The sequence below is a fragment of the Falco cherrug genome, chromosome 4, assembly GCF_023634085.1.
Source record: "Falco cherrug isolate bFalChe1 chromosome 4, bFalChe1.pri, whole genome shotgun sequence".
NCBI lineage: Eukaryota > Metazoa > Chordata > Aves > Falconiformes > Falconidae > Falco > Falco cherrug.
Window position 1 is genome coordinate 10,939,480 of NC_073700.1, and position 10,686 is coordinate 10,950,165.

Sequence of the window (10,686 nt, forward strand, 5' to 3'; positions counted from 1 at the left end):
TTCTTTGCTTTTATCTGGTTTACATGTTTGGGAATAAAGTGTCTATCACCTCTTCCCCAGTCATGTGTTAAACCACTAACATCTTCCTTTCTCCAGCTCTCTCTGCCCAAGTCAGTTCAAGGCTGGTTACCACGCCTCGGCTGCCTGTGGCACTTCTACTCCGGCATCATTTAGCTGTCAATTACCAGTGGTTTTTTTAGCAGATTTTGATTTACAATCTTGAAAATCACTCACAACACAAGCTTAAAACCTACTCGTGTTGAACCTCACCTTCCAGAGCAAGTGACCTGCGTGCCAGGCCTGTGAGACAAACTGCCCCGACTTGTGGCTCATTAACTCAGCAGAGCAATCAAGAGCACCAAGCCCCATCTCCGCACAGGGCCCAGTGCCACATGGCGCTGCCAGCGGTGCCCACACTTCTGGCTGCTCGAAGCCGCCACCGACAGAGCCCTGGCGAGAGCCGAATTCTGCAAAAAACGAGGAGACAACAGAGCTGTTCCGTGCGGTGGCTGGAGATTTAAAAGCACCTGGTGCCCTGAGCGTCCAGGATTATTTGCTGTAATTGCTCTTTGCTCCCTTTCAGGCCCCGCAGCGGTTCACCACAGCAGGGCCGAGCGAGCGGCTGCCGCGCCTCTGGCGCTTGGCCGGCCCCGGGCCCCGGCAGCGCGGCCCGTGTGGAGCCCAGCCGCACCGCGGGCGCCTAGCTTGCGGCCCGGTGCTTTCAGCGAGGCGCGAGCGCCCGGGCCTGCGGGAGGCCGGAGCCACCCCGGGGGCTCTGGAGGGGCCCGCCCCGCCGCAGCGCCTCCCGCCCGCCCTTTCTCCCCAGGCACTGACGCGGCCACCTCACCCTGCGGGGGCAGGGCCTGAGGCGCCGGTAGGCGCCGCCATCATGGGCCTCCTCCCCTGCTGGGCGCCGCCATCTTGTGCCCTCCCCGTACAGCGTGGGCGCCGCCATCTTGTGCCCTCCCCGTGCGGTGTGTCGGCCATGGCGGGGCTGCTGTGCCGCCTGCTCCTCTGCCTGGCGGCCGCCGGGGCCGCCGCCGACCTGCTGCTGGAGGAGGTGCGGCGCTCCGTGGACCTCAGCACCCACCTGGCCAAGGTCTCGGCCGAGCTCAGCCTCGCCAATGCAGCGGGCGGCGCAGCCGCCTCCACTTTCCTGCTGGCGCTGGAGCCCGGCCTGGAGCCCCGCCTGGCCTACCTGGGCGTGCAGGTGAGCGAGGGGCGGCGGGGGACGGCGCCCCGCTCCTCGGGGGGGGCGCGGCACGGCCTGGGGCGCTGCGCGGGCCCCGCCGCCCGCAGGGACACGTAGGCACCGCGCCGCGCTCCCCCCGCACGGGCTGCGCCGCCGGCCGGCGTGGCGGGCGGGGACGGGCTGCCCCTCCAGTGCGTGAGGAACAATGAAGCCGGGGGCTGCGGCGGCCGCGGGACGAGGCGCGGTGCCGGCGGAGGGCCGGGCGGCGGGCCGGGCGCTAATTAACGGCGTTAGGCTGCGGGCAGAGCGGCCGCGGCCCCTCGCGGGGAGCAGCGCTTGCGGTTCCAGCTGGTGCCGGCCGGGGGTCGGGGTCCAGCGCCTGCCCCCCGGGCCGTACGTGCAAGGGGGCTCTTGTACGGCCAGGAGCGCTTCCACTGAGCTCCTCTGTGCTTGCTGGCTGCCCAAGCCAGACCCCGTGGCCTGCTCGCTCCCCAGCCACCGTAGAAAACTACAAGAGAAATCACAAAAGCAGTTGACCGATAGTCTGGTTTGCAGAAGTTACCGTGACTGTGCTGGCTTGGGAACCAGGCCGAGGGGAACTTGAGAGTGCTAGCAGAAATAACCAGTATCTGTTCTTGCATGCTGACCGCACTGCAATTTGTATTCATGCAAAACATTATTAAAGGGCTTTTATGTATGTATGTAAATAGTTATCAGCTTGTACTTTCTCAGGGAGCATCCCCCTGAAAAATGGATAGGGACCTTCTGGAGTTTGCCCTGGACAAGTTAAGCCTCTTAAACAGTAACACACTCATCAGTCTGTCATTTTGGAACAGGTCAAGGGTGAGGAAGAGCAGGAGAACACCTTGGAAGTGAGAGAGACTAAAGTTAAGGGCAAAAGGTGAGTGTCACCCTCTAATGTCAATACGTGGAGTTGTGCATAGGGGTTCCACCATTGTCCTTATGGTGGAGCAGAAATACTACCCCAGTCCCACATACCTAGAGATCCTAGAGTCTTCTGTTCCTGAAAAGGTCCATTCTGTAATCAGGCTGCATCCTGGGGTGCCACAGAGCCAGGGAGCACAGCTCACACAAGCAGCCAAACCCAATTCCTGCAGCCCAAGAGGCTCCAGTAGAAGTCGTTTCCCACCCTTAGATGCTCCTTTCTTGGGAAATAGCGTGTGTGGGTTTAGATCTCTGCACCGAGCCTAGCACAAGCAGTGTATACCTGCTTCTCACAGCCACCCGTGGCTGCTAGGGAGGGGAGAGCATCTCTTAAATGCAACACAGCTGCCTTCAGGGGAGCTCAGCTGTGCGTAGTCTCTTGTACGCAATGCTTTGAGTAATGCCCTGTTCCTTTATTAAGGGACATCAGGTAAAAGAAGCATTATAGCTATGGTCATGCTCTTACCCATTGCTCCCTTTAGAGTTCTCAAACGATTAGCAGTGGTGATTACTGAGAGATTGTAAAGTGCTCTTTGGCTGTCCCCGGAGCACAGCTCTTAGTCTGCGATGTGGGGAGTACGCAGTACGCTGCCTGCTGTGGCCCAGCATGGTCTGTTGCTGCTGCAGGGAGAGAGAATGCTATCTTTTGCATGAGGCTCTGTGCTGCCAAGCTTGGGATGCTTTGCTTACACTGCATATCTGGGCAGGCAGGTGCTTTCTGAGCCGTGAGAGCTGAGAAATAAAGGGTGCTTGTAAAGTAGGTCAGAAGCACCGTGCTGCAGGATTTCAAGAGGACTGTTGAATTGAGTTGCCATGGTAGACCATGGGTTTCTGACCTATCTGGAGGTCTCATGTCATCCTGCTCTGGGCCCACCAGGCATGTATCATCACCGTGGTCCATCTGGTGCATCCTTACAGGTTTGGTGAAATCTCAGTCTTTTCTGTAGAACCTCAGTCCAAAACTGTGCTTATTTTCTGGCCATTCCTTAGTTTCAGGTCCTGTGGGCAAAAAGCTGAGAATGAACAGACTTGGTGGGAACAGGTGGTGAAGATGTTTGTGATTTGTCTTCTGGACATTTGCACATGCTTCCTCTCATTCAAATCATTCTTGTCATCTGGGGAATAGAAAAAGCCCTGGTGAAGCATGCTTTATAAATGCAGAACGAGGGAGGGGAGTGTGTCACCATTCCCTTTCCAAAATGGGAGCCCAGACTTTTTGTGAAGCAAAGACTGTAAGTGTGCCTGGGCACAGTTCACCCCTGTGCTGCCTCTTGTCCTGCTTCCCCAGTCCAGAGTAAGTACGCATTCTGGGACCAAACATCTATACACCTTGGAGAAGCAAATAAAATATTGGCCCCAGTCACGCACGATATACGGGCTCCCGTACACAGGAGGTGTTGCAGAGGTTGGATCTGATTACTCTCTCGGGGGAGATCTCATATGACTTACCTGTTTTCCCTTCCAGTGGAAAATTCTTCTCTGTGAAGCTGCCATCTCCTTTGGCACCAGGGGCCAAGGTCCGTGTATCTGTTGAAATGGTTTTCACGCACGTCCTGCAGCCCTACCCCACCCACATCACCCAAAGTGAGAAACAGTTTGTGGTCTTTGAAGGAAATCACTATTTCTACTCACCATACTTCGCCAAGACTCAAACAACCCGGGTCAAACTGGCCTCTAGGAACGTGGAGAGTTACACCAAGCTGGGCAACCCTTCCCGCACTGAAGACATGATTGAATATGGCCCCTTCAAGGATATTCCTCCATACAGCCAGGTAAATATTGGTGCAAAGAGGTTGTGGCTGTGTAGAGAGCGTCTTAGAAACACGGCACCTGTGTCTCAGAGGCTGGAGAGTGGGAATTAGAGGCTTTCATATAAGAATTGCAGGTCAAGCCTGAGTTAGCCTGCATGCAGGCTTGGAACATGCGCTCCAGCAGGGTGCTCCTAGTACAGATGTGATCGCTGACCGCTGCTTGATGTCTACAGAGCGAACCAAGCCAGTTTGTGCATGGTTCTGGCAGGGGTGTATTTGCAGTGGGGAAGACTGCATCTCTAGCACACTCACCACCATAACAGCCAGACACACAGGGTGTGACCTACGAGTACACCCCAGGTACCCAGCGCTCTGTGTGAGCTGGGCTGGGGTGGCTCAGTCCCTCCTGTGCAGTCAGCCTCATCTCTTGCAGAGTCTGTCAAGGAGGTTTCTCTGTGGGACACGGAGACAGGTAATTATGAGCGGAGGTTGCTCCTTGCTTCAGGTCTAATAGTTTATCTTTTTTCCTCGGTAGGACACTCTGAAGGTGCACTATGAAAATAACAGTCCATTCCTGACCATCACCAGTATGACCCGAGTCATCGAGGTGTCTCATTGGGGGAACATTGCGGTTGAAGAGACGGTTGATTTAAAGCACACCGGAGCAGTGCTGAAAGGGCCTTTCTCCAGATATGACTACCAGAGACAGCCAGACAGTGGGATCTCTTCTGTCAAGTCTTTTAAGGTTCACATTTTGCATAATATTTTTTTTTCCTTTAAACTGTGGCTTCCCCCTTTCTTACATCCCCAGAGGAGAAAAAAAAAATACAGTTGTCCTTTTCCTTTGCCTCTTCTTTGGTAACCATACCCAAATAATAAGGGAATATTAGAGCTCTGATCTATTTTCAGAGAAAGCTCGTGCTAGATAAGGAATAGGTTTTGGAGGTAGAATTGGGAGGTTATGTGCTTTATTGCATCTGTTCCCCAAACAAATTGCATATACCAGGGCATGTAGTGTTTCTTCACACTCCCACCCCTCCAATCTCAGAGACTCTCTAAAACCCTTAATATCTGCTTTCTGTTTTCTACTGTGCAAGGGCCATTCATTCTGTCCCCACCGTCTTATTTTTAGAGTTGCCTTCTCTGTCATAGTCTCATCATGTCAAGCAGTATTGATTAAAAACTCACCCATTCATTCCTTGCTCACAAAGCACTCAACAGGAGTTAAAGCTGTGGCTTTGCTAGGCAGATGTGAGAAGTATTACGTGTTTTCATCTGAACCAAAATGTTTCTCGCTGCTTGAAGCCTCCAGAATTGATTGTTGTAGTTCTGTAAGGTGGTGCAGCCAAACAGAAATCTCGTTTTGCTGAGTGTAAAGCCAGCAAGCCTAGTGAGCTATGGCAGCGGGCTGGAGTGAAAAGGGAATTGCTGTCCTGGTGGGCATGATGAGATCCCTTGCTGTCTGAGATACTTGAAACTGGGCTGGAGAAAGGCACGTTCATTTAGAGTCCAAGTGATTTTAGTGCTGGCAGCCACTTCTGTGACTGATTGCTTATAATAGCACAATTTTACCACTTGGTGCAACTGAATGGCCATTTTGTCATCTCTCACACGGGAGCGCAGTTTCTCAGCGCTTTAACAGTCATTATTGGGTTTGCCAGTTTCACGGGAAATAACTCCTAGCTGATGCACTTGACTTGCTTCTCTCCGTACAGACCATTCTCCCAGCTGCTGCTCAGGACGTCTATTATAGAGATGAAATCGGGAACATCTCCACCAGTCACCTCCTTGTCCTGGATGATTCTGTGGAGATGGAGATCCGTCCCCGCTTCCCACTTTTTGGGGGATGGAAAACACATTACATCATTGGCTATAACCTGCCGAGCTACGAATACCTCTACAATCTCGGTGGGTGGCATAGGGGAAGGGGGTAAAAAAACCTTCTCCTCTGTGTTTATAGGTGGTTGCTGTACAGTGAAGAATTCAAAGCTGCAGTATGCAGCACCTTAGCAACAACAGTTGCTAGCTATTATTTCTAGAATATGCAAATCCACCTTCTTTTCTTCTTTTCTGTGCTTCCTTCAGGTTTTTGTAGACATCTGGTTAAAATATACTCGAGTGAGCTAGTGCCCCCTGCTGCACAACCGATCCATCCAAATTCTGCTTTTACTTGTGTTAGGAGCTGAGCTTCAGTTCTTTGAGGAATTGTAACCACCCTCTGGCCTGCACTCTCTTAGGTGATCAGTATGCCCTGAAAATGAGGTTTGTCGACCATGTGTTCGATGAGCAAGTTACAGACTCTCTGACTGTCAAGATCGTCCTGCCAGAAGGCGCCAAGTAAGTGTCATTATTCCTGGCTTGTTACTGCAGATAGTGCTGTGTTGGTGGCAACTCTCCAGTCTACTCGAACGGCCTGGGGGCAGTGAAACAAAACTATGACTTTGCACGTGGAGGAGACCTTGGAGCACAGCTTTGCTTCCTTTTAGAGTGGTGTTTAAACTGCATAATTTGCCTTGTGCTAGAGGCCATGGCTGGCCAGCCAACTCCGAGGTTACATCATCTCAGACACTGTATAGTCATATGGGACTGTCTGATTTTATCCACAGGAATATCCACGTGGACAGCCCCTATGAAATCAATCGTGCTTCAGATGAGCTTCACTACACCTATCTGGACACTTTTGGACGTCCAGTTATTGTGGCACACAAGAGCAACCTGGTGGAACAGCACATCCAAGACATTGTGGTGAGTGTGGCCTCTGTGCGTGGTTTGCCTGAGCAGTTGTGCCTCCTCTGAATTTAGGAACACGGTCAAAACACCCGTATTGGGTTCCAGAAATAAATACTTGCTGGACTTCATGTCCAGTTCCACTGCTGTCCGAGGAGGGTAGTTCTCTCTCATAGTAACATGGGTTACTGCTCAGCATTTCAAACTTCTCTTCTAGGTTCATTACACCTTCAACAAAATCTTGATGCTGCAGGAGCCTCTGTTGGTGGTTGGAGCCTTTTATATCTTGTTCTTCACTGTGATCGTCTATGTGAGGCTGGATTTCTCCATCACTAAGGTGCTGTATGATGAAAAGCTCTGCGGGAGCATTAGTAGCTTACTCAGCTGATGGAGATTTTTTCACACCAGTAATTCTCACTGGATGTTCCTGCTGATCAGATATTTTACTAGATGTTTAAATGAAGCCCTTGTTTTATGCTACCTGAGCGTTGATATTTCTGCAGGGTTTGAACTGGTGTACTAAGGCTAGCCAGACTTTTGCCTTCTGGATAGAAAAGAATCCCCCCAAGAAGTAGGGATAGCTGTAATTCTCCTGCAATGTTTTTACTTATTTTGTTAAACTATTTGTTGGGCCAGACTGAGTGCTGAAAGGTGCTGGCTGTAGTCAGTACTTGTACCATTCACCTAATTACTATTGGTTGACTAAGTTGCAAAGGGAGCAGTTTCTGTAACAGGTCCGTGGCAGATTGCAGGCATGGTTTGGTGCAGGTCAAAGATGTGACTGCTTAGATCTTCCCTTTGTCTTCTTGCAGGATCCAGCTGCTGAAGCCAGGATGAAGGTTGCCTGCATCACAGAACAAGTGCTTACTCTGGTGAACAAGAGACTTGGACTGTACCGTCACTTTGATGAAGCAGTGAATAAATACAAGCAGTCGCGGGACATCTCCACGCTGAACAGTGGCAAAAAGTCTTTGGAGACAGAGCACAAGGCCCTGACAAATGAGATAGCGTCTCTGCAGTCTAAACTGAAGACAGAAGGCTCAGACTTGTGTGATAAAGTAAGAAATTCTAGTTTATATTTATAAACTCTTCCTATTGTTGGTTCTATCAAGTATTCTAGGCAAGTTTTAATTTGGGGTTTAGCTTCTGCAGCCTGTATTTGTTGTGGTGGTTTTTTTTCCCACCTCTGGAAATGGCTTGATCCCTGCCAGGGGGTGTGAAGATCAGCTTGTTCTCTTTGCAGTAATCTTGGTTATGCAGCCATTAAGTGCTGCTGTTAAACAGCTGCTTGTGCTGTTTCTTAAACAGCCCTTGAACCAGCTGCATGAGTACAGATTAATGCTTTTGTAACACAATCCTGATGCTTCTGATTGAGCTCATGGTAGAGACACTTAGGTAAAAATGGAAGCTATCAGCACGTTATCAGTTCTGACTTTACTATTGACACCAGCCAAACCAAAATCTTCTCCCTGATCTCTTGTATTCTTGCACACTTGAATTTGGTGCTGACAGAATTTTAGTAACGTGATGCTCCTCCGGGGGTATTTTGCTGTACCATGTTGAAAGCCACAGCACAGCAAGCACACACCCACTATCCTTTCCTTCCTCCACCATATTTCAACACTTAACCTGCAACAGCCACTTAAACCCAGGTGAGCGACACTTTAGTGTAAGGTCCATTCAACCAGCAGCCCACCTTGCTTAATCTATTATTAACTCAGAGCAGCTCTGTCATTGCAGACCTGCTTCTCACACACCATTAATATTAGCTGTAGGGACACAGCTTCCAGCTGTCATAGTTGTAAATTAGCTTGAAGCCTTTAAAATCTGTCATTAAGCACTCCTTAACAGTCATTGCACCTGTCTCCTGCCAGTATGGCTCCTGGGTCCTCAGAGCCCCTTTATCCGCACTGCTTAATTATCCATTCATGAGATACTCCTCATAACGCAATGCCAGAGTAAGGTGATGGCTCGGGAGGCAATATTCAGGGATCGGAGATGTTTCCTCTTAGCATTGACTTCATCTTTTGCTCCAGCTTCATCCTCTCTTCTATTCCAGCATCACTGTATGGATGGGGTTTTTGTCTCCTCTAATATTCCCTTTGTTTCTTACCCTGTAAGGTAAGCGAGATTCAGAAGCTCGATGGCCAAGTCAAGGAGCTTGTTCTGAAGTCCTCGGTTGAGGCTGAGCGGCTGGTAGCTGGCAAGCTCAAGAAGGACACGTACATTGAGAATGAGAAGATGCATTCCAACAAGCGCCAGGACCTGGTCACCAGAATCGACAACATCCTTGACGCACTGTAACTCTCTGGTTTAGTGAGCATGTGGACGGGAGAAGTATGGAGGAAAATGAGAAGCCTGGGAGTGGATAACTTTGAGCCAAAACTTCTTCCCAGCAAAGTTAGGGGAAAAGTTGACGCGAAATGTATGAGAGTACGTTTTGCATTTAGATTTTTCTATAGAGCCTGTCTGCTCAGCAATACATGCTGTGCAAGGGACCACAACATCATGCTGTTTGGCTGAGTCTCAGCCAGGTTATAAAACAGTCTCCCACTTTTGCTTTTCCCTGTGTAAATGTGCCCTGACTAAAGTGCACACAAACAGCCAGTCTGAGCTCTGACACGCTCATGGCAAATCTGAATGTTGCGCCTCCAGAAAGAATAAAAGACACCTTTGTTCTACTTTGAAATAAAACAACCACTGCCTCTCCTTTACGTGTCATGCTGGGGTGGGGGGAGGCAAAGATGCTGGTGCAGAGGGGCTGGGTGGCCCTGTCCTGCCCATGGCCAGGCAGGGCAGTTCCCCGGGGACCAGCGTTCAGCCCTGACCACTCCTGTCTCCTGTCAGCTATGTGCCCGAAAGGCAGAGCTCTGCCACCCTGCACAGGCAGACCCAAGCAAGGGAGAAAGCCAAGTACTTGTTCCCTAGGGATATGCGTGCACCTACACCCTTACAGGGAGAAAAAACATGCAATATAACTCCTCCTGCTAGTCCCTCTCAGTGTGCCATATGCTTTCCTGCTGCATATGACAACAGTCCTTGCAGCCCTTGTGCTGCCCAAGTAGGCCCTTGCTCACACCTGGGTATCTTGGGCTGTTGCATGCATTTCCCTGCTAATTTCAGTCTTGCAAGATTTTTTTTTTTTCCCCTGTGCCTCTCTGCTTCAGTGCACTGCTAAACACCCCAGAGCTGGCTGCCGGGACAGCAGTATAGGTCTTCCCTACTGCACTTGCACGGCTAAGTTGTTTACCAAGTTGGTTTGAGATCCTAGTACAGAAAAAACCCGAAAGTTCAGAACAAGATGTGTCCCTCTGACTTTCTTGGTGATGCCTTGCCCTGAGCTGTGGGCGAAGGCAGCTGCCTGCGGGTGTTGCTTCTGCAGGGCAGGGGTGGTTAAGCGGTATGCCACCCTCTCCTTCGGGCCTTCGCTTCGTGCACCCTTCCAGAGGAGCTGGAGGCTGCTTACAGACCGGGCAAGAACATAGTTACACCACTGAGCACATCCAGAGCATCTGAGTCAGCGCCAGGATGCTAGTGCCAGAAGTGCCCGTGCTGGGAGGTGGAGGTGTCCCCCCCCACACAGCACCTGCACTGGCACCGTGCGAGACTCGGGGCAAACATAGACTCTGTGGCCCAGTGCTACCTGCAAGCCCCGTGCCTGGACACCCGCAAGCAGCTGGACGCTTTCCAGTCCTTCGGCAGGCCACCTGCGCTGCCTGTCCCTCTGTCCCAGGCCCACGTAGCACAGGTCTTTGTCACATTCATGGTCTCTGCCCCCTTACTGTCCCCTCTTAACTTGGATAAAAGTGGTCTTTGTCCTCTCCTGGGATGGTTTTCTCCTTTTACAGAGGATGAAGTTGGTAGGAAAGCCCTTTGTCCCATGCCACACAGCCTCCAAAGAGGTTTGTTAGCGTTTTGCTGTAGGCTTGAGCCCCGGTGCCAGCTCCCTCCCACACCCACGAGCCTCACCTTGCAGCGGGGTGGGCAAGCCTAGATCCCCTGCCTCTGCTCCCTGCACAGGTGCTCTTGGGAGCCCTGAAACCACAAGTCCTGCCTGGCAAGGGTGGCGAT

At 51.3% G+C, this 10,686-nt stretch overlaps 1 protein-coding gene across 1 annotated transcript; it reads left to right on the forward strand.

Annotated features, from left to right (window-relative positions):
* The first annotated feature begins 946 nt into the window (after positions 1 to 946).
* Positions 947 to 9,324, forward strand: RPN1 (ribophorin I). The gene is made up of 10 exons (XM_055708776.1): positions 947 to 1,210; positions 2,029 to 2,093; positions 3,603 to 3,909; positions 4,424 to 4,633; positions 5,604 to 5,796; positions 6,126 to 6,225; positions 6,495 to 6,633; positions 6,833 to 6,952; positions 7,428 to 7,673; positions 8,737 to 9,324. Exons 1-10 carry the CDS (start codon positions 986 to 988, stop codon positions 8,917 to 8,919), a joined length of 1,788 nt encoding a protein of 595 aa, XP_055564751.1. The 5' UTR covers positions 947 to 985; the 3' UTR covers positions 8,920 to 9,324.
* Positions 9,325 to 10,686: the final 1,362 nt, after the last annotated feature.